Source organism: Ixodes scapularis, unplaced genomic scaffold (assembly GCF_016920785.2).
Source record: "Ixodes scapularis isolate PalLabHiFi unplaced genomic scaffold, ASM1692078v2 PGA_scaffold8__174_contigs__length_109621045, whole genome shotgun sequence".
NCBI classification, from domain to species: Eukaryota; Metazoa; Arthropoda; class Arachnida; order Ixodida; family Ixodidae; genus Ixodes; species Ixodes scapularis.
In genome coordinates, this window is record NW_024609883.1 from 80840591 (window position 1) to 80863875 (window position 23285).

Here is a 23285-nt window from a genome sequence, read left to right on the forward strand (position 1 = left end):
ACAAGAAAGTTGTCAATATACCTAAAGACTTCAACCACTTTTGAACCAACTAAAAGGCTGAAAAGGTCTTTGTTGTGATGTGCAAGGTGTATGTCGCCCAGAATGGGTGTAACGCAAGACCCTCTGCAAACTCCCTTCCTTTCTACAAAGGTGCTCTGTTCCCATGTGGCAAAAGTCAATTTAAGATAAAAGGAGAGTAACTCGAGAAAACCACCGACTGAGAGGTGAAACCACCGACTGAGAGGAGAAAACCACATTCTGGGAGGTGATTGACCCAAAACTTTTTATGCCCGCCTTGACACTGTACAGAAATTTCCCATGGGGTGACAAATAAAACAAATCTTTGATATCCATGGAGCAGGCATTGAGTGAAGTTTTAAGGAGAAAGCATTATCGAACCCATGGAGCGGAGCCGGCGGCGTCTGTAACCGCAAAGAAATGCTAATTTTCCCATTGGCTGAGCAAAATGGCTCCTTAGATAGCCATTGGCGGCTGCTTCACGAAAGCACGCGCGCTCAGCCGCCTCTATATCATCGGCGGCCACAACCTCAGCAGTAGCGAAACATGGCCGTCCACGCCAGTACACTGCAGACGAACTAAGGGAGCAGAAGAACGACATTCGGGCGTTCGCATTCACAACTCGTAAGATGTGCTTAGGTGTTCTCGCAATTTTTTTTCTTTGTAATATCCCTTCGAAAACAGAACTCGACCACTAAAAATAGTTTATGAGGGAAAAAAAGAAACGACCGTGAAGAACTTGAGGGGTGACACCACCTTCAAGTGTCGACTTTTAAGCCAGTCGCTCAATATTGATGACATTTTGAGGGTCTATTCATCTGGTTGCCTTAATGCACTCTATAACAATAAATCTCCGTAGGACAATTTTCCGGTAAGCTACAGGGGGAGCTACACAGCTATTGATGTAAGTCGCCTCCCTTGGCAAGGAAATCTATCATATAAAATTCCTGCAGAATATTGAGCATTTCTAAGCTTCACCCTTAACTAGAACATATGTCGGGTGCAGCTATCTATTTTTTACCTTAAAATTTGTCATTTTTAATTCAAAATGTCAGTTTGAAAAGCATTCCACATAATGGGGCAATTTCTCCTCATCAAAACTTTACGTTTTTGCAATAAGAACTTCATTTAAATAGAAAAATCAATATCTACCCACATTCCTCATTAAATTTCAGTTCAGAGACATCTACAGCAAAGAACACATTCACTAATTCATTGAAATATAAATGACCGCATCTCCACGTGGTGAATAATGTTGATTGGGGCGAAGCTCTGTTGGTGCTGATACGCTGAGCCGCAGCATCCCGAGCTTTTCATTCATTTTCGTCCATGTCAGACCATCATGTGTGGTATGGAACGTGGTTATATACGCATTTGAGCATTTGACCGCAGCGCCCTCTCGTCTATAAACGTTGAGCCAATGCATGCAAAGTTTAACGCGATTATATACGCATTTGACCGCAGCACCCTCTCCTGTATAGACGTTGACCGGCTACGTGCAACGTTTCATCCATGACATCCCCAGCTCTTGAGTTACTACCACATCTCAAAGCCCCCTCCTCGTCCCGCAGCCGTGGCCGAGTGGTTAAGGCGATGAACTAGAAATCCATTGGGGTCTCCCCCCATAAGTTTGAATCCTGTCGACTGCGCAAACATTTTTTTCTTTTTTTAAGAAGACAGATGGGATGGCAGTCGATGTGAGCACAAACGCCGGACAAGGCTAGACCCTAAAGAGCTTCGCCCCTAATAGATTTCCTAAAACGAAAGTTTCTGCAAAAAAGTGAAACTGAGAAAAACCTGTTTGAAGTTTCTACATTACTACATTTGATATTACTGGTGGTGGTGGCAACTAAAAGGCACTAAGAGCATAGGTGGTGCCTTCTGCTTACGCCCAATCTCCTGCATGGCTTTGCTGAGTGAGTCCGAGCTTAAGACGCTTTCTTCGAGTGTCATTTTGTTGTCAGCATGTGGACATTGATTGTGAAATGAGTGAGGAATTCGGTTTGCTTGCAATACACAACCCAACATCAGCAAGAATGGGCGGGGCAAGCGTCATTGAAATACAAAGCAGACAAACCCACGTGACTTTCTATAAACAAATGCTGGTTTTAGTCAGTTTCGTGTTCAATCAAGGCGGGCTTTTCGATTCACGGCCATATGCATAGCCTCTTCTACGTGAGAGCTGGACTTCTATGGTGTTCTTGCCCGAATAGAACTTACTCTCGATTAAAAGAAACTGTGACGAAATGCTCTTTCCAACAGGAGTATGGTCATCACTCTAGGGCGTACCGGTGCAAAATAGCCGGTCGTTTGTGGTGCCGAGCTCCAACACATGCGTCCATAACTCTGTTACCGGTTATGTTCGATGTTACACCGGATCCTCGTTGTGCGACCGATGGCAATGTTGGCTGCTTGAATGGTGTTCTTGGCAACTGACTGGCAGCATGGCGGGAAGAAATTTGCCCACTTCAAGTAAATTCTATGTGTGTTGAAATTCAAAAGATGTGTCGTCGTGTCCATCCCCGTGTCTATTCTTTTATAGCAACATGTAATATCACCAATGGGCTCATCTTCTAAACTTAGGACTCTGTGCTTGTTGCAATTTGTTTATTAGGAAGTCCTGGATTCTGCATTCTAAAGGCCCGCTCACACTCTTGCGACCTCTTAAACCTGGGTTCCTTAAAACTTCTTAAACCAGAAAACACACTGTCGCCACCTATTGGGAAGCGGTGTAAACTCGGCGGTCTGGCATATTTTTTTTTATTTCTCGCGCATTATCCTTTCTTTTTTAGCTCGAAAAACTTTTGTCAATGTTATAAACGAGCCTTTCTATGGGTATTACGCACTATTGACCTCGGAAATCCCGCGAAACCTTCGCTCTTGTGAAGTGCAGTTCCAGGGTCACCGCATAGATGGCGCCACAATGCCCAGTGTGTTCCCTCATTCTAAAAACATTTAAGAAGTTTTAAGAGATCTCGTCTCTCTCAGTCGTACTCGGTCGCAAGAGTGTGAACGGGCCTTAAATCTCTAAGTGTGGCTTTCCCCTTTACGGATTCTGTCATCACGGTGATGACGTGGAACTTCATGCAGATGCAGAGTTCTGGGAGAGCAGTTTTGCTCTCCGCTTTGGCGGCGACAGCGCCGAGGAGGTTCCATTCTTAGACGACTGCCTGGACGACGTCTTCAAGTGCGCCAAGGCGACCATGCTGCTCAAAGTCTGCAGGCCTCAGGTGATCCCAGCTCTCACCTCGCCTCCAGATGGAGCGCCTAACCCTTTTGAGGGCCGGGTTTTCCTCCCACATGCTAAAACGAAAATCTTGGTCTCAGTAACACTGTAGCATGCTCTGTGGTCAATATTTATTTATGAAAGACACTATTTTATGGGCAAGAAGGTAATTGATGAGCCTGCGACATATTTTTTGAATTGTACTTTTCTAGACACAGAACCATGTGGTGGCACCTCGACTTCGCACCCCGAGGTCGCTCTTTCGGGCTGTCTTTAGTTCTCGCCCTTTGTTTATTCAAAATTGTCACTTTTTTTTGTTTTCATATTTGTCATATACAGAGTTCATTGCTATGATTTCTAGATCTCTGCATTTGCCACGAAGCACAAAGTAGAACGGCGTAGATTCACCGTTCTGTAACAATGAAAGAGCATACCAAAACAGAAGTCGCCTAATCCAGGCACTTCGAAAGTATTTTTTGGCAGTTTAGTGTCTCTGGAATAGATTAAAAAAAGAAAAAAAACAAAAAAACATGCTTCTATTTTGGGTTGATGTGCCGAAATATCGGAGTCACTCCCAACTCAAAACATGTCTCACCGCAAAAATATGTCCTGCATGTGCTAAAAAAAAAAAAAATTTTTTTTAGGGACAGTGTGTTTTATGACATGTGTCACCTATCCAAGCAAAAAGAAAATAATCTTTAGGGAGTTCAACTTTACGTTTTCGTACTTTTTCATTGCAGACCCCGCTCTTTCGAAAAGGTATGGATCGTCCCACACTGAGGCTGGCTTTCACCGGGAGCAAACTGGCAGAGATCGAGGCCGCCTCCCAACGTTACCTTGAGGACACCGGGCGGGAACTGGAGCTCGGGGTGCTGCCGCGGCTGCGGCCGGGACATTTCCCCGACGTTGAAGGTGGGTCTTTAAAGCTTTCTTCCGCTCGTAGGCCACTGTGGTAATCCGGGTCTTCTGCTCTCGAGCGGCTATGGTAGTACCAACCAATCGATCCATGGTTGTCACCTGTACCATATTTTCCAAACTATGCAGATAGCAAGTCGTTTGTTTCTTGCTCAGAGGTTGCGGTGACGTCTGAACGACGGCGAGCTCTTATTGACTTTGATTGAAAGGATAGTGGGTAGACCTCAATACTAGATGCCTCGAGGTCTACCCACTACTTTTTTTTTTATTAGTCAAGAAGAGCTTGGCATTCTGACATCATCACAACCCCTGTGCTAGAAGCAGACAAACTTTCACAGACAAAACACGTTTAAGAGTTTAAATTTGATGTGGGACAGATTGCAGACAATACAAGTTTTTTTTATTCTTTTTATCGATTATTGCATTATGATGAGATGTTTCGAGAATGACAAAGTATGTTAATGGGTATTTTTGCATGATACAAGCTTTTTGTGAGCTAGAAAGCAGACATTAGTCAAGATGGGGTGCATATATTGGAATTTCTAGGCGCAGACTAGGCGCCGGTTGCGGTCTATCGACGGATACCTTTTTCAAAATTTACTTCTGCGGACTGTAGTCCGGAAAATACGGTACATTTTTATAAGGGGGCGACTTTGAGACCAGCAAAGCTGGAATCTTTGTACCGTATTCTAACGCCGCATGGCTCATTGTAAATATCGCAGAGAGCTTGAACGCCAAGACTTGCTTTTAGGATATATTGGCTTTAGCGAATCAAGCGGTCCGGTCGAGAAAAAAATTAAATAGCTACAGGTATTGGAAAATGTAGAGTCCCCCCCCCCAAAAAAAAAAGTACTTATGATGGCAGGATAGTGATTGAGCCAAACAACTTCTAATTTGAGTTCATGGAGAGAATGGGATGAGTATGCACACTTGCGTTCGCCTAGAACCGAATTCTTCGGATCTCTTACAACGAGAGGGCACGCTGGTGCCATCTTTGAAGTGACCCTGGAACTGCATTTCACTAGAGCAAAAGGTTTTGTGGTATTCGCGAGATCAGACGTGCATACTATCTATAAGAAATTTTTGTTTATAAAAGTAAGAAATCAAGGTTTTAAGGCTTATGGTAGTAAGCCTTAAAACCTTGCGACGGCTTAGGGTAGTAAGCCATCGCAAGAGTGCCAACCAGCCTTTAGTAGTTCATTTTTCTCCTTTTGCCCCTCAAGAAAAGAAAAGGAGACTGATTATAAAGTCCCACTCGCTCTATCTTGACTCAACATCCTTTGTCACACTTTTGCATGGTTAGGACTCTAAGTGGACGATGGAGTCGGTAAGCTCAGGCTTGGCCGCCATGAGCGCTCCTTTGTGAAGCGTTCTGTGCTAGCATTTGTGGAGCGCTCGTTTAAGTCAGATGCATTGCGCTTTCCAGTTCCAGAAGAATGGCCGAAGCCCTGGGAGAGCGGCGTTCGAGTTGAGGAAAAACTTCGGCTCTACTCCGTCCCGAGGCAAGTTGAGATTTTGGGTCCAGTGTGTAAGGCTCAGCTCTGTTAACCCCCTCTTTGTACCATCAAACACTGTGGTGCTTTGAGCACTGCAAGTGTTTGCTCATATGCAAATATGAATACTAGTATGTGAAGAAGGAAAGCCAGCTGGTGGAATTTATCATTGTTAACAAACTGTGAGCCAGTTTGTGATAACTGAATGAAGTGTTTCTAAAAGAAAACATGATGTTTTTCTTTTAGAAACATTTCACGTTTCCACACTGGATGATCATTCCACATTTCGAGTGTGCTATGCATGATCCTTACAATAAATATATCCTTTAAATTCCTCGCAGCCGTTTTCATTTCTTTCGCTTCATGCATGCGTGCTCATGCATAACTCAAAAAGTCCCGAAGCTGCAACAAGAGTTCTTTGGTGTGAACATGGTGCTGTCACTCTATTCTAATGAATGATCAGCGGTCACGTAGGATACATTTTCCTGTTAGCTTACAGGCATCATACTGCAATTTTGGACAAGCCTACCCTACTCTCCTGTTTAACCAATGCAACAGAATGTCCACTGTTGCAATGCTACATAAATCGCTAATTATTCTGTCACTAAGAATATGAAAGCTCATTTAATTCATCTTCGTTCGTCAAAAATGTACCAGTTTTCCCTTTAAAATTGCTTCATTTACCTGACATACTTGCATAGCCCTAACTATCCTAATTGTTGGAGTAACACCCTAATCGAGGATAGCCATTCTTTTTTTTCCTTTTCCTCAACAGGTCGCCTAGCTCAACCTTGAAGAAACACTCAATCTCACCATCGCAAGACACTTCTGCGCGGCCCTCCGAAGGCTCCGAGACTGCTCCGGATTTGATCTACTCCGTGATCACTGGAACGCACATGGCAGTGGGTGGAAGGTCGCACGGACGTCGGGTGGAAGAGTCGGAGCACGTCGAGCACGGACTTTACTGCAACGAAACCGGGACGTACATGAAGCCGGCACAGCGCAGCGCTCACGGACACGCGTCTCGTTCCCAACTCGGACAAATCCTCTATCCGGATTTGGATTTGGATAAAGGAGGGTGCACGGAACGAATGGTTCTGGAAGCTGGCGCGGGAGAACCGGTACCCAACTCCGGCTTTAAAGACGTCCTTGAGTCTTGTCGATCCGACGCCACGGCGGCGGAAGTTGAAACCTCTGAAGGGACGTGCTCCAGTACCGACCAGAATCGGAACGTTCATGACGCAGAAGACGACACCAGCAAAGCCGGCGAGAGGCTTGCAGAATCGATGCCGGATTTCCATACCGACGAGAGCGACGAGATAGTGTCAAGCATTTCGCAGACGTCGGCGAGAAAAGTCGGCAAAGCAGATGATGGGGGTGGTGCCAACGAAATTGGCGACGAATCAGACGACGACGCGTTTGACGACGAAGACGTGGAGAGCGATCAGGTCGAGGACGGTCGGGACGATGTTTCGTGTGGGCAGAAACCGCGAACGTCCTCGGGTCCTACCCAGGGACAAGGGGGAGGTGACATGGTGGGATGGGCGGAGGGTTGGAGGACTCCATACGTCGCGACGACATACCGCCGGGCATTCCCGGAATGTGGTAAGCTCAAATTTTTTTTTTTTTTCCCACTGGTAGTTTATAGAGACTTCCCAGTTGCACTCGTGGCTTCGGCATTGTGCCAGGCAAGAACTTTGGTACACACTCGCGCGACGCCAGGCAAACCTCGTGCTCTTAACTCTTGCCAGGCGGCAGTGTCCTCTACTTTTTTTGTGGTGGCAAGGGACGCTGCTACACATTCCTTGCCGTACAACTCAATTTGCACATACTATCGAATGTAAAGCAGCCCACCACTCGTAGTTGTAGTACCTGTCTCAATTCTTGACTCTTGAATGCAGTGCATTCCTTTTTGTACATGCTTCAGTGACCACAGGTCTGTGTTGTGCGAGATAGAATGGATATGCATAAAAATGGCCATTGCCACGTGCAATATCGTCTATTGCTGTCACTCTTTTTGCACGTCACAACGAAAAGATGCAGATTTTGTTTTTAATTTCTGTTTTCCTACTTATTAGAGATATGCACCAGTGTTTACCTCTTGCAAATTGCTCTTTCACGTCACAAATTTGCTACACCTTGTATGAGTTTTTGTCTGACTGAAGCAGTTTTCACTTCTGGTAAGATCGCAGTATTTTACACTTGTTTCTTTTTTGCCTGCTGTAGTAGTGGTGTGCCATAGAAAAAACTCTGTTGTGCGCTCAGACACTGTTTGTTTATAGTCTACGATATTGCGGGGATATCTAAGGCTGTCTCAGTATGTGCCCATCGATAATCTTCATACTTTTCTGAGTTATGTCTTTGTTTTGCTCATGAGCTTTCTCTTGCTATTTATATTGCTATGCACGCTTTTTGATTGTTGATCCAGCTGATTGGTCCTTTAATATCGCCTTTGTTAATGACCATCAACATTATCGGTAGCCATCTGGCTGATAGGTTTGCATTGGAAGAGACCACATAAGCAGAGTTTTTTGCTTATGTTTCCTTTTAGGCACTGGGTCTAGGTTACCTAGCACCCATAGCTTAATAGCAGGAAAACTATTCAGTAATGAATTGTATTTTACAGTGCAGGAGCCATTCCCCTCCAACCTGTTTCCCCTGGCTGATCACGAGCCAGACGAAGAATCTCTAGCCGACTGGAGCCAAGACAATGGGTTTGACCGGCTTCCCTTGGAGGTGGTGCTCAAGCGTTCTCTCCTGCCGCCACTGACTGCACAGTGAGTTAATATTTTAGCTATATATAAGAACCGATAGCAAGGCCATGGAAGAGTGCGGTTGCAACGAAGAGTAGCCATTGGTTTGACGTAATAGCGTGCGTGACCAATGTCATTGCACCGTGCAGAGTGTCCTAGGGGGTTGTCACCAGTGCACTAACATCCCTACCAGCACCCCCTTTCCTCCTCCGCTGCATAGGAACAGGGGCTATGTAGCAGGGTGGGAACTATATGTAGTTTTGTTACACCTTCATTGCATTTGACAACATGGCCATGCAATATCTTTTTCTTTTTTGCCATCAATCAGCAGTGTTTTTTTTTTGTAGACAGGCTTAAAAAGCAACAGCTCTGCAAAGGCTGTTCCCCGTAAACCTCACATTCTATATTTGGACGACCTTGCAGTAGCCGTTCTCAGAAAGCAACACTGTTGGGTTTGGGATGCCAAGAGTACCTCATGCAAAAAGTTTCAGGCCGAAATGTGGTTCATTGTTTTACGGTGTGGTTGCGGTGGGAGGAAGGGGGGGGGGGGGGGGTATTAGACCTTTAGCAGTCACAGTTGTAGACAAAGCTGCCAATTTCAAAACAGGGGTATCTTTATGTGGTTTGAGAGAGTCTGGGCTGTCGCTTCCGTTTCCAGAATTCGCCTGGTGGACAGGGCGTGCGTGACATTCCTCATCAAGGACCTGGGCTTGTACGCGCACCTGGAAGCCCTGAGCAACTTCTTCTGCTTCCAGGACGGCGAGTTTGGGCAGGGCTTCTGCGATGCCGTCTGCGAAAAGGTGACCTCTCACTTTGGCAAACGGCCATGATTTTTTACTTTGGCAAATGTCAGAACCTCTTACTTCGCAAACAGCCATGACCTCTCACTTTGGCGGACAGCATGGCCTCTTACTTTGGCAGACAGTCATGGCCATGACCTCTTACTTTGACAAATTATATGACTTCTTACATTGGGAGAACGCTTTAACCTCTTACTTGGCAGATGGCAGGGCCTCATACTTCAGCAAACAGCCATCAGCTCTCACTTTGGCTGACAGCATGACCTCTTACTTTAGCAGGCAGTCATGGCCATGACCTGTTACTTTGACAAATTATATGACTTCTTACATTGGGAGAACGCTTCAACCTCTTGCTTGGCAGATGGCAGGGCCTCATACTTCAGCAAACAGCCATGACCTCTCACTTTGGCAGGCATCATGACCTCTTACTTTGGCAGACAGTCATGGCCATGACCTCTTACTTTGACACATTATATGACTTCTTATGGGAGAAGGCTCTAAATTCTTACTTGGCAGATGGCAGGGCCTCATACTTCAGCAAACAGCCATGACCTCTCACTTTGGCAGGCAGCACGATTTCTTATGTTGGCAGATGAACACGGCCATGACCTCTTACTTTGGCAGATGACATGAACTCATAAGGGCATGGTTGAGGTCGGCATTGTTTCTGCTGACGTTTTTGTTTCATAGTTGCTGAGGCACTCGTAAAAGAGCCATTTAGTCTTCGCTAAAAAAGGCATGGACAAGGCATGGGCTGGTCAGCCGTAACGTTTGACAGAAACACCAGGCCTCATCACAGCATCTTTGAGCTTTCCTTCACTATGTCGTTAATTATGTTTATGGTTTATTTTTATGTTGGACTTATAGCGTTCTGAAATTCGCTGTGGCCATTCTGATTGGCACTCGAAATAAAAATAAATTACAAATATATGCCGGGTATGATGCAGAGAAGTGCACTTTACAAGACTGCCAAGGATGAGTGAGGGCTTTCTCAAAGCAGTCTAGGGGCGAATTCTGTCCGTCTTCTCAAAGATTTGGTTGCACGTTACATTGCCCCGTGACAAAAATATCTGGGAGATGTTCCAAGTACCCAAGTAAAATATTGCACTTGAAGGAAAAGAATGGCCACCTGTTGGAATGTTTTCCATCCAAAGATCAGTGTCTCCTCATGTTTGCTCGTTGCGTTTCATAGCAGCCAATTTTATTTAACATTTATTTGTATATACAGTCAAACCTGTATATAACGAAAAGCAGGAAACGCTACAATCAGTTTGATATAGCAAGTAGTTTGGTATAGCAAAAAACGTTTACAATGAACTTCCGTGATGAGTTCGTTGTAAGGCGAGAGCTTCTCTTTCTTTCTAATCTTTCAGTTCCGCCTTGCAACGCGGCGCTGGAAAGATTTTTTTTTAAATGTGGGCAGAGTTTTTATGCTTTGGTGATGAAAAGGTTTTTTTTCTATGCGTGCTTGCAGGGTACTTTTTTATCTACTCCCCTTCTGAATTGCTTCTCTTCGCTCAATTTTGTTCGAAACTTGAGCTTTTGGAATTTTCTTTCTTTCATACCTCTTTCTTGGGGAACGGACAGGCTAGAAGACGATTGTCTGCGCGTTTTTGGAAGCCTTCCGGAGGGGAAAAAGATTGATGTAGACATTATGTTGTTCGTTCTAAAACATACTTTTTACATGCATTTTTATTTAAATTTTTAGTGAGTTCGATATTGACAATAATTCGCTGTACGGGGGTTCATTCTAAACGGGTTTCACTGTAATTGCAGCTTTTTACATTTTTTGCTGAGCCCCGCGAGAGTCACGGTCTGTCTGCTTTTTCAGCTGGGAAAGCCACTGCGGTCCCCTGTGGACTTCCTCAACCCCGCAACGCTCAACGGCGTGCTTCAGCACGCTCTGCATTCTTCGCTACGAGGCGACACCCCAGAGGCGTCCAACCTGAGCCTGGATGCCAGGCGCATACCGTCGGCTATCGCACCAGGTGCGTAACATCCTTGTAATAATAATTTCATGGTAATTTGTGACTGTGCCTTCACTATCACCTGGTAATTAACCAAGCTAGGTCTACGAGAAACAAACGTGATCTAACCATCATTGAACCATTGTGTACTAGTACTCTGTTTAACCCTTTGACAGTTGTTTCCTCTCATATACAATGGCGATTACACATTTGCCTAAACGAGAGACCGCATGCACTGCGGGAGGTGTTTCTATCTGTTATGTGTTTGGTGAACTATAAACATTACATTTGCATTGTGTTTCGCTTTGCTGGGGCTATTTATAGTTTTGAAGTTAGATGCTCCGCGCACATGGTACGTGCGAGATGGTTGCTTTGCACGTCAGCCGCTCTGGCAGTAGGGGCAATCGGAACGCCGGCCCTTCTAATTCAGACTTTCAGAGCTTCTCAAAATTGAATTTAGAGGATGAGGGCTTATCATTCGATGGAGAAGCTCTGTGAAGTATGTCCGGTTCGGAGTCTGAAACCACTAGAATGTCGGCAGAAGGGGACGCTTCCAATTAAGAGCCGAATGGAAGAGAGGTGACAACTTTATGCTTTAGTATTTCCATTTGTTGCTTTTAAGCCTGAACAGCTTGCAAGCACTGTACGTGATCCCGCTAGATATCTAAGGAAAAACTGCGCATTGACCCTTTCTGTGTACTATTTCTTTGGAAACAAAACCCAACCGCTGGGAAACTGCTTTCGGGAAAAAAGCTTGACCGTCAAAGGGTTAAAGCATCCTTCTTCCCTAACACAATAAGCAAATGAAACAAACTCCCTAAAAGCATTATTAGCCCAGAATCGCCGACTATTTTTAGCGATGCGCTACTTGAGCACTTTCTGGTCGGGGAGTGGCCTGCATTGCAATGCTACGATTTGTTTTGTCTTTTTTGTTGAATGTATTTTCTGCCTTGGCATTTATACAGAATGCTGGCAGGGTAAACAAATAAAGAAAAAGTGAAGAGAGCAGCATACATAGCACTCTCGTCAAGTTTTGTGTCCCTGATCATGGTTTCCTTCCGTATCTTTCAACAGGACAGAACATCCTGAGCTGCCTCGTGCTCAAGTACAAGGTGAGGAGTCCAACAAGAGCCACACCCAACCATTGGCATGGAAAACAATATGTCCGCAGGCCGACACGGTTGATTGTTAAACCAGCATTAACTGGGCTCTCAACGCTCTGTTGCAAATTGCCGAAACTCCTTTGGTTTGGAAGCATTCGTCAGACGTCATGGGGAAGTGCCCTGTACACTGGCCCATAAAGTGGTTTAAGAGATTGCCTAGTTATGGTCACAACTCAATCTACGGCCCCTAAGCATTCAAAAATACATAACCAAGACTAGATTGATATGCGCCCGATTTCCATATTAAAAATGGAATAAAAGATTGTGACGTGCTCGTTTTTTTGCTATTCAGCGCAGGAACCAGCGGGTGCCCTCGGATGCGCGACAGCCAGTTGCAAGCGATTGCTTTCGGTGCAGCAAGGGGGCTGATCAACGGCGCGCTCGTCCTTGAATGTGTGCGATTCGTGCGCGGGAAGCAATCGCTTGCAATTGACTGTCGCATATCAGACGGCGGTTTCTGCGCCAGATCGCGGAAAAACAGGCGTGTCGCAGTCTTTGATCTCATTTCTAATCTGGAAAGGTGACATGTATCAGTCTAATCTTGGGTCTTATAGGTTGTTTAGAGCCCATAGATTGAGTTATGCCCATAAATGGACCATCTCAAAAACCACTTCAGTGCTACAGGACCACGAAGATACAGTCGACTTGCGTTCATTCGACCTCGGTTAATTCGATTTGTAGTTTGATACGACACTGTTTAACGGTCCTGACAAAGGCCCATACATTTCTATAGAAAATGAAGTCTCGTTTGTTGGATCTTGAAATATAAAATATAGGCTAATGACAAGCACGATTGGCTGCACCCGTTGGCCAAGAAACCAGTTTTCAAATTTTGAAGCGCGCGCCGAATTGTGAGGAGAAAGAAAAAGAAAGCACATGTTAAGACGGCCGAGTCTCAACAGAAAATAACCATTGCAACACCGCCGCGGTGCAGCGTCCGCAGTGGTGTTGCAATGGCTGTAACAGCGGCGCCGGCGCACACAACCAAAACAACCATCGCAACACCGCTGCAGAGCAGCGAGTGCTCCTCCGCAGCGGTGTTACAAGGGTCACATTTATTGAAGGCGCAATGGGGGACAGCCGGTGTATCACTGGTCCATGTGTTAACCCACCTGGCTCCCCTGTTTATGCCGTTTTGTGGCAAAAGTCTGCGGATGGGACAAAAAAAAAAAAAAATTAAACCACCTAGCTTACTCCCACACGCCGCTTCGCGGTGCCCTGCCAGCGGCCCAAGCCTCGCTGTCCCCCATTGCACCTCCAAAAAGTGCAACCTGTGTTGCAACGGTGCCAATCACCATTGCCATTGCCACACCGAACTCATGGAGGGCATACACGGCCACTGCCACTGCCATGCGGCGGTGTGCAAAGGCTCAATATAAAAATGTTAGCCCACCTGACCTAAAGCGCCGAATATTCAGAATTTTGCATGCATCTTTTAATTCAACTTTTAGATAATTCAAGCCAATTTCGGATATCCCGTCAAGGTTGAATTAACGGAAGTCGACTGTAGTGAGTGACTGCCTTTAAGTTGGAGATAGGGACAGTTGGTCGCACCCCAGGTCAGAGAGCGACCAAGAAGTTGGAATATGATTGAGCGGTTAAGGCGATTGGCAGTGTCATAGCTCCGACAGCATTGTCCTGTTTTGTATGTTCTTCCTTGTAGTCCGTGTTTTCTGTGCTGTTTTCCCCATCATGTATACTGTCATAGCTCCAAAAACGGGGACATTGCCTCTCCAGTCCTTTGAGTTGATATTTTTAGGGGCGAAGCTCCTTAGGGTCTAGCCTTGTCCGTTCGGCGTCCGTGCTCACATCGATTGCCATCCTATCTGTCTTCTTAAAAAAAGAAAACATTTTTGCGCAGTCGACAGGATTCAAACCTGTGCGGGGCGACTCCAATGGATTTCTAGTCCATCGCCTTAACCACTTGGCCACGACTGCGGGACGAGTAGGGGGCTCTGAGATGTGGTAGTAACTCAAGAGCTGGGGATGTCATGGATAAAACGTTGCATGTAGCCGCTCAACGTCTATACAGGAGAGGGCGCTGCGGTCAAATGTGTATATAATCGTGTTAAACTCTGCATGCATTGGCTCAACGTTTATAGACGAGGAGGCACTGCGGTCAAATTCTCAAATGCGTATATAACCACGTTCCTTACCACACATTCCATACCAATGCAACCCGGACCTCAGCACTACCTATGAGCAATAAAAAAAAATCGGCACCATCAGCGCACTACCTATGAACAAAATCAGTATCATCAGCACCACCAGAGCTTTGCCCCAATCAACATCATTCACCACATGGAGATACGGTCATTTTCTTCTTTTCTCTGCCTTGTTGTTACTAATTTAGAATTTGATGTTTAGATAGATGCATTCTTATACCCATATTTGTTCCCCATGTTCTGCACTACTGCACTGAAGTCTCTAGTTTAAAGATATTTTTGCGAGTAAAAATAAATTTGGACTCACCTTTGCAGGGTCTACATCGAAGGACATCACTTCAGTAATACTAACTGGAAACATAAAATTAATTAAACAATGTTGTGCATTCGATGGACAATTGTACCATGACCCCATTTGACCTTTCACAGTGTGCAGCTCCACACCTAGCATAAAAGTTATGAATGATTCGTAGCTAGCATCGGGCTCACATCGGCCGAAAGGGGAAGAGCCAAGGGTTTATGTAGGATTCTGCCATTTGGTGCAGAATTGAACTAAAGAAAGATTCTTGATATTTTTAGTTGTGTGATTACACCGCATTTGTCGGCAGAAAGTTTGATAAAGTCTTTGAGGAATCCAAGAGATGTAACCATACAAAACGTGAATACAGTTAGTTATTTTGGGGAAGTGGCATTCACCCAGGTGCACCCTCTCCACACAAGTCTAAGCTCGGTCGTTCTTCCGGCCATCGCTATAATTGTCTAACTCTTCGCCGGGAGTCCTCAAACTTTGCAATCTCATGGAAACCCCTTCTACCTCGGACGGTAGCCAAAGGAACTCTCTCGGTCTTAGCATTGATGCTGTAAAGCAGTACAGGAGGCAAGAGGCTTTGCTAATGATATTGCGCACACTAAAGAGTGTTTGACTCGTTGTTATGCATCGGTCAGTGGCTCAGACCTGCTAATATAGTGCTCAAACTGGGAAACCACTTCACTTTGGGGCAGGTACGGTCAAGGGAAATAGGGGGCTTGGGGGAACCTCGTGAGGGTACTAGGAGCCTGGTTCGGGAACTTGCATCTTGTGGTAAATGACGTGGCGAGAACGGCAGGCCGTGTCTCTCTAACGCCCGGCATCCAGCATGTGCCTCACGCACTCCGCCACGCCTCGGCTGCGCGCGCGCTCGGCTGGAGGCGAGACGACTGAAGCCGCTCCCTGCTATCCTCACCTCATCGGTAATTGTAGGTTCCGTAGAGCACCCTTGTGCCATGTTGTTCTTCTTCATTGTCCGAATATACGTATGCCTTTTGTCTTTGTGTGGCAGATTGACTGGCCTCTGAACATCGTCATCACGTCACCCTGCCTGCTCCGTTACAACAAGATCTTCGGGTTCTTGCTCTACATCCGAAGGACGCAGTGGGCCCTCTTTGACATTTGGTGCAATCTGAAGCCCTCGGGTGCGTGAGGGTTTCTCCCAAAGTGCGCAGAGATTTCAGTTTTTGCGAGTTGTATGCGCCATGCAGTGTATCTGAGATATTTCTGAAACAATAAAGCCACATAAGGACCGTGCTCAGTAGAACATAACATAAGAACATAACATATTTTCCGGACAATAGGCCACACCCAATGTATAGCCTGCAAAAGCAAATTTTGGAGGAAAAAATTAATATTTTTTTAGATAGTTTCCACCCAGTGCCTAGTCTACATCTGAAATTCTCATGCACAGTACAGTTTGACTAATACCCGCTTTATTAGCTCGCAAAGAAGCTTGAATCCTAAGCAGTCATTATCGACATACTAGGTCACTCACAAAATCTGTCATGTCCTGTCATAATAATGATGTAGGAAAAATAAATAAATGTATAGCCTGCACCTGTAGATAGTCTGCACATGGTATAATTTGAAGTTTTAAATATGTGTAGCCAACTGGCCCGCGGGTCATAAACCCTGTGGGCCAGTGGAGTCTAAATCGCTCATTCACTTGCTTGTTTAGCCTCTTTATTTATCAGAAGCTTGGGGACAATGTGCATTCAGTAGTGGAATCCTTATTCATAACTGGCAATCACATTGAGATTGTGTCGCAACTCAGCCGGAATGTGGTAGTAATGGTACTGTCTGTGCCCTCTTCTTGTTTCAGCCTTACCTCGGAATCCACACGGATCGCCCCAATTCCAGCAGTTGCAGCTCATGCGGTAAGAAATCCTTTGTAACGAGACATCCAGTTTTGTCTCACTTTCATCTCTGCTGAAGGTTCACACTAACCTTGGGTATCTGTGTACGGGTGATTTCATCTCGCATCAGGCAGGCTAAAAATAAAATAATCTAATTCTTAGTTTTACTAACAAAAAAAAAAAAGTATGTTTTGGGGGCATTTGTTTAATCTGTGTTTATTCTCTACTTTAATGTTACACTTCCAGTTTGTTTAACCTCTTATTGACCATTCCGATATAATTGCTCCCTGGGAGCTATTGCCTTTGTCTACTGTAGTGTGTATTGTGTCCTCCTAAGCATATACAATGGTGCATGCTTCCATATATCAGTGATTCGGCACTTTCTTTGCAAGGGCAATAAGTAGTGGTGTGTGAACCACGACCAACTCTATTACTTCCGACCACTCCACCCGCGAAGGCCACAGCGCGCGCCTTGGCGACGTTCTATTTCACGCATCTGCCGAGAGATGGCGATCCGTCTCAGCTGTACTCAGCTGTACTTGGTGCACCTCGGAGCATTGCTCGGAGCCTCGGGAAGCGTTCGTTCTTGCTTATTTCCGAGCTTGTTACATGTGGTTTGTCTCGTTCTTGCTTTTGGGCTAAATTATTTTCTACGCTTGCGGCAGTTGAAATCGCGTGTCGGTGGTCAGATATTGAAGAATGTAATACCCCTGTCAGATGGGCACGTTAAATGGCATTTAAGCAAAATGACATTATAGATCGGCCAATTTGCGTGTTTAATACGCCACGCTGCGCGTGCACCCGCCACATGCAGAGCCAGCATCAAGAGCCGATTTGCCAAGCGGTGAATGACATTCGATCAAAATGACATTTACTTTCCCGACTGACAGGGGTATTAGACGGGCTCACAGGAGAAGGGTCAGAATGGTCTAACTGCTGGGCATTTCAGATAAGATCGAAGAACCATGTCCGGTGACCATTTTTAATTTCGGTGAAAAAACTATATTTTGCTGGCTTTATGCCCAGAAGAATAAAACCAATCCTTGTTTTAGGAAAAAAAAAAGTGTCTTTGCGAAAAACATTTGTAAGCGCCCCCTCAGTCACGTCCCGTTTTGCGTATCGCGCGATGTTGACATTTCGGGCGGCTTCCCCCAAAGAACTGTTCTGACTATGGGCCTAGAAACATTCACTGACAAATTAGGCATAGGAAGAATTGACAAAAAGTATTAATCACCGAGTATTAGGGTAGTTATTTAGAGAAAAAAAATTGCAAACACGGCAGGCACATTGCGCAATAACGCTCTGGATTATAGAATATTTTTCTCCATATCTATAAAAGCTGAGGTCTTCAAACTTTGCCAGTGTGTTGCCCTGTATGTAGTTAATTTTTGCATGAAATATTGTTGTCCTGGTTAGCGGGAGAAATTTACAAGAATTGCTCACACAGAAGCATTTAACTAAAAATGCATTATTTTGAAAATCATTTAAAAAAAAGACCATCATTAATATTATTTAAACTGTCTGAAATTAAAGTGTATAGTATGTACTAACAGAGTGTACAAAAAACATGATGCAATATTTGTGTGGCTTTTGAGTTGTAAAGCGAGAAACATGGCCAAATTGACGCTAACGCGGTTGCTATAAATGGGGCGTGCCCATACCCACTCTTCACCATTTCATTAGTATTAAAAAAAGCGTAAAAATGCTATGGGGTGGTCAGGAAAAGACAAATTGACAGCACAGAGGTGGACGGTAGTTTTGAAGGGAAAATTCGTAATACATTTTCGTAGAACCGACCCAAAAATGCCCATGGGCCCGAGCGATCGAGGTGCGCCACCAACATGCTTCGCTGTGCCTGTTTCAACAGCCGGTGTATAGCGTCTCCGTCTATGCGACGTAAATGAAGCAACCGGAGCGACTTTGCAAACAGATCAGCCTACAACCTTAACAGTAACATGATATAGGAAGCAGGACGCGGCAGAACATGAACCTGTGAGGCGCCAATTGATCCGCTGCCGTGGAAGGCCGCACAACGCCTAGAAAATAAAGATCCATAAAAAAAAAAAAAAGAGAAAGAATTGCGATTGAATGAGATTGTCTGTAACTTAATTTATAAGACAATGGTTTGGAGAATCGTGGAATCCAATTTAGGTATGCTCATTGGACCTGCACAAATGATGGTGCAGAAAGAACAAGTACCAACTACATGAGCTGCAGAGCCACAAATACACATCAGCGAGGTGTATTTTTTCCGCAATTTGACATGGCACCAGTGCCAGTGATTAAATCTAGGGTCGTGTCAAGCTCCAGACAACGTTGTACAGCCTCCGACGGCCCACCAAGTCATGATCAAGTCGGCGTCAGAGATGGTTGCCCCACTGAACACTAAACTGCCGAACGTGAAACTAATCGAAAGCAAAGGACTGGGACGTTGTGCGTGGAATTCAGCCCTGTCACTTTTTCGCAAAGACAATTTTTTTTCCGAAAACAAGGATCGGTTTTATTCTTCTGGCCATAAAGCCAGCAAAGTAATTTTTTTTTCATCAAAATTAAAAATGGCCACTGGGCATGGTTGTTTGATCTTACCTGAAAACGCACTGCCGCGTACCGTTCTGCAAGTGAGAACGGGGCAAGGAAGTGGGAGTCAGCTTTTATGAATTTCCCACCACAAGGATCCGGGACGAGTGGATAAAGGCCGTCAGTAGCAAAGGTAAATATTATTCAGTTTGAGTAGTTCACTAAACAACACCTATTTTCCAATCAAGTTAACATAAAAGCACGCTTAGAACTAACCTTGCTTCACAAAATTTATGCTGAAAATTCATCAACCCCTCAGTACCAATAACCCTCGAGCTCTTAGGAAATTTCAAGTGAACTCCAATAGATCTGTGGCTATATTTTTCGCCCAGGCTGAACGAAAATGTACATTAAATCGCATGTTGCCTCTTTTGGGGGTCTCTGATGGAAAGACTCTCAGTTCAGGAAATTTTTATCAAAAGAATGAGGCGGAAGTAAGTCGTTCATCGACAATTTGCGGCCGCGCGGAGAGCTCAGCCTTTGTTCTGCTCCCGAACTCTACAGCTGAGCTGTGGCGCCATCTAGTAGAGTGGCGCGAAACTAGGCGCGCTCCGGGTGAAGTGGTCGGAAGTAATAGAGTTGGTCGTGGTGTGAACAGTGGTTCGAATCGCACTGCATCATTCATAACCTTCGTGGTGCCATGAAAACATACAAACTATCGGCTCTTTTTGCTGTGTTGAAGCTAGGGATCATGCTGTGCCATTTGATTCGCAGCTGTACAGAATTCACATAGGTACTCCCAGTAGCGAGCACAGGAAAAGTGTATATGTGGTACTTGACTGTGTTGTGCGTATCTTGTTTCTATCTCTTTTTGCATTCATGCGCTTGTGTACGCCGTAGATATGCAGCTAGAGCGATTATAAAACCCACGAAGCTGTTGTTCCAGCAGCTGTTGATCTTCAGAAAACACGCTTGGGCCTATGTATTTTTCAGGCACGAGATGCAGCAGTTTGTGCAGCTGCTGCAGGGCTACGTGGGCGGGCAGGTGATGCAGACGTCGCTGGCCGAGCTGCAGGACGACCTGGACAGGCAGGTTCGCAACGTGGATGACCTGCGCAACACCCACCTGCTCTTCCTCAAGCGCCTCAGCCAGCGGTGAGGCCCGTCGACGCCTTTGGTACACGAGGCCGAGACCCTCGCAACTTACGGTGTACTTGCACGATGGACCTTTCTCTGTGGAGGCAGAGGGGCCAGAACGAGAAGGCGGTTCGGAAAATCCGACCGCGACCCCTCACATGAGGGAGTCGCTCATAGTCGGGTCGGCGATCTTCCTTTTCACGAACATGTTAGTGACCTTCACAGACTTAAGGCCCGTGTAAACAGGACACTCCAGAAGTCGTGAGACGACATCACTCAGTCAAAAGTATGTTCCCCTGTGTGTTTTACAACACGAAAGGGAACATACTTTGTAACCAATGTTGTAATTTTGTCCTTAAAAGACGCCAGTTCACCCCAACAGAGTGCTCCAAGAAGTGACGCAGATAAGAATCCATAAATATGCACAGTTCACGGTTCATACCATAATAATAGGCTCTCACATAATCGTGGATGCACTTGACAGTCATAGCATGAATGATTTTTGGAATATTAAAAAAAAAAGTATAAGATTAAGTGGTCGCTAAGGCCTGGTAGACAAGTAATCAGTGCTGCAGTTCTGCAAGATCACGCAACATTTTTAAAACCAGATCCAGAATATTGGCTGTTGACGACGTACCTCTCGTGGGCTCAGTAACCAGTTGTGAAATATATAAATCGGCACAAAAATGTAAGAATCCGTTGCTTTGTAATGAGTGAGGAAAACAATAAAGGGTATCTTCAGACCAGTTAATATTCGGATAATTAAAATCGCCAAAAATAAATAGCCAGGAATTTGGAAATCTTGACACAATCCTGTTAATAGTGTAATGCAACAGCTCAACAAAGCCATGGCTAAAGTTAGGGGGGCATTAAATGCACAGATGAGAACGCTCTTGTAACTTGAGTTGCAAAGGCACACATGATTTCTAGGGTAGATGCTAGATTAACATCAAAAGACTGAGTGTTATCAGTCACAGCTATCAATATGCCTCGGCCGGTCTGAGGTTCCCTACCATGCCGATAAACGTTGTACTTATCACAATTGAAACTTTCATCGTTACATTTTTACCATGCTGCACCCATGACACACTTACGACTGACGTATATAACCATTTAGAACAGATTTGTGGTAATGTTAGTCTTGATAATTTTAATAAAGATTCCAACATTTAAAAAAAAATTAGCTTTAGCTTCCACATTTTGAAGCCAGTTAGAAATATCTGTGATCTTATCTTCCATTTGTTTTTAGTTTACCTTTATTTCATTTGCAGCTGTCAGCGGTTTTCACTGAGCTTCCTGAAGAAGTTTGCACACGTCGTCAAGTTGCTTGTTTCGCGTGTCAGGACTCGGATTTTCCTCGACAACACCGCACAAAATCAGCAACTTTACAAAAGAAAAGCACTGACATACCGTCGAGACCGGTTATAACGAAGTCAACGGGAATCGAAAATCACTTCGCTATATCCGCTATAGCCGACTTCGGTTATAACAATGTGCAAAAGGGAATAGGAAATTGTGATTGCTTCGCTGTAACCGCTATTTCGTTATAACCGACTTCGTTATAACCGGTCTTGACAGTACCAACGAAAGTAACTCCCCTTGGGCATGGGAACACCAGAAGGCAAGCTTCACTTGATTTTCTAGCATGCAAGGAAGGAACGTTACTAACCTGCACACAGAAGAAGCGGATAACGTTAGCCGTCTGCATCACAAGGCGTCTCCCATGCCCACTGAACGTGTAGGCGGTCAGCTGGGTCGTTTTAACTACTGGCGTAAACATGCCAACAATGAAAAAATGGTGCGTAAAAAAATGATAAAGATGTGCATCACGGAACATTCAATTTCCGCCCAAATGTGGCACTAGCCGTCCGGACCAGATGCCAAAGTTTCAGGACTAATTGTTGCCTTATTCAAAAGTTGGTGATTTTCTAAAAATTTCAGCAGGAAAGTGGTGCCCGTTCTCTCATTCGTGAGCTTTGTTGGCCACTGTTTTACCATAGAAAACGTTCAAAAATCGTTTACAACTTTTTAAAAAGATTCGAGAAAGGATAATTTATTTTTTCAATTAAAAAAAAAAAAAAAAAACATTTTTGTTTGGAGAGGGGGACACCTTGTACATTGGGCGACATGAACTGGGGCGCATTCTCTCGCAGGCTGCTCCTGGCACGCAGAGCGACTCCGGTCGCCAAGCTGCTCCGAGAAGCGCTCAGGACGGTGCTCCTCTTCCAGGCGGAGCTGTCCGCCCAGTCGTGGCTCGTCGAGGGCGGGGAGCTCCGCCACCCCGCGTTCCGCAGGTTCCAACACGCTCACACCAAGTTTCGTCAGACAGTCAATCTCTTGCTCACGAGTGAGTATGTGCACCCGAAGCGTTTGGTCCGTTGCGAGTATCATTTGCGCATCCTTGTTTACCCATTGCTTACACCAAAAGTTCCTAATCCTTTTAATGTCTAGGAACCCCTCGTATTTGCCGATTGATAATTGGGAAACCCATCTTGTTCGCCGATATCTTCCAGTGAGGGCAAGCAGCAAGTGGTCCTGCACATTGCTGCACCAAATTCTCAAACAGAGATTGTTTTGTATTCATATGTGGAAAGTAATTTAATTCCCATTTAATTCCCATTTACTCGGATTATCCGAGTAAAAAAAAAAAAAAAAGATAATGGGGCGAAACAGAGCATTACTGATGCTGTTTTATATTTTAGGATGATTTCTGAAAGCCTCTCGGTTCTCACTTGTAAAGTAAAAGCAGTTGAAACAGTCTTGAATTCAAATAAAGCTTCCCTGGATGTTTAGTCAAGGAAGCCACATTTCAGAACACGCACAGATTGAAAGCCTAGGCGTTAGTACCGTGACATTATTAGCGCGAATAAGAGACTGCCGGTCTTTCTCGGTTTTTCCCTGAAAATCGAAAGGCTGTCATTAAAACTACGGGCAAGTTGGGAAGTCCTCCTTCGAGGCAGCAACC

General features: G+C 45.0%; 1 protein-coding gene across 1 annotated transcript in view; it reads left to right on the plus strand.

Annotated features, from left to right (window-relative positions):
* LOC8034885 (gamma-tubulin complex component 6) overlaps nucleotides 1-23285 on the plus strand; it is a 47446-nt gene that overhangs the window by 20738 nt on the left and 3423 nt on the right. Inside the window, exons 10-21 of the mRNA XM_040212460.3 lie at nucleotides 3109-3248; nucleotides 3985-4156; nucleotides 5586-5661; nucleotides 6428-7257; nucleotides 8279-8429; nucleotides 9064-9205; nucleotides 11037-11193; nucleotides 12247-12284; nucleotides 15820-15952; nucleotides 16633-16687; nucleotides 20177-20338; nucleotides 22474-22667. Of these exons, the coding sequence (XP_040068394.1) occupies nucleotides 3109-3248; nucleotides 3985-4156; nucleotides 5586-5661; nucleotides 6428-7257; nucleotides 8279-8429; nucleotides 9064-9205; nucleotides 11037-11193; nucleotides 12247-12284; nucleotides 15820-15952; nucleotides 16633-16687; nucleotides 20177-20338; nucleotides 22474-22667 (2250 nt within the window). The remainder of the gene's footprint in view (nucleotides 1-3108; nucleotides 3249-3984; nucleotides 4157-5585; nucleotides 5662-6427; nucleotides 7258-8278; nucleotides 8430-9063; nucleotides 9206-11036; nucleotides 11194-12246; nucleotides 12285-15819; nucleotides 15953-16632; nucleotides 16688-20176; nucleotides 20339-22473; nucleotides 22668-23285) is intronic.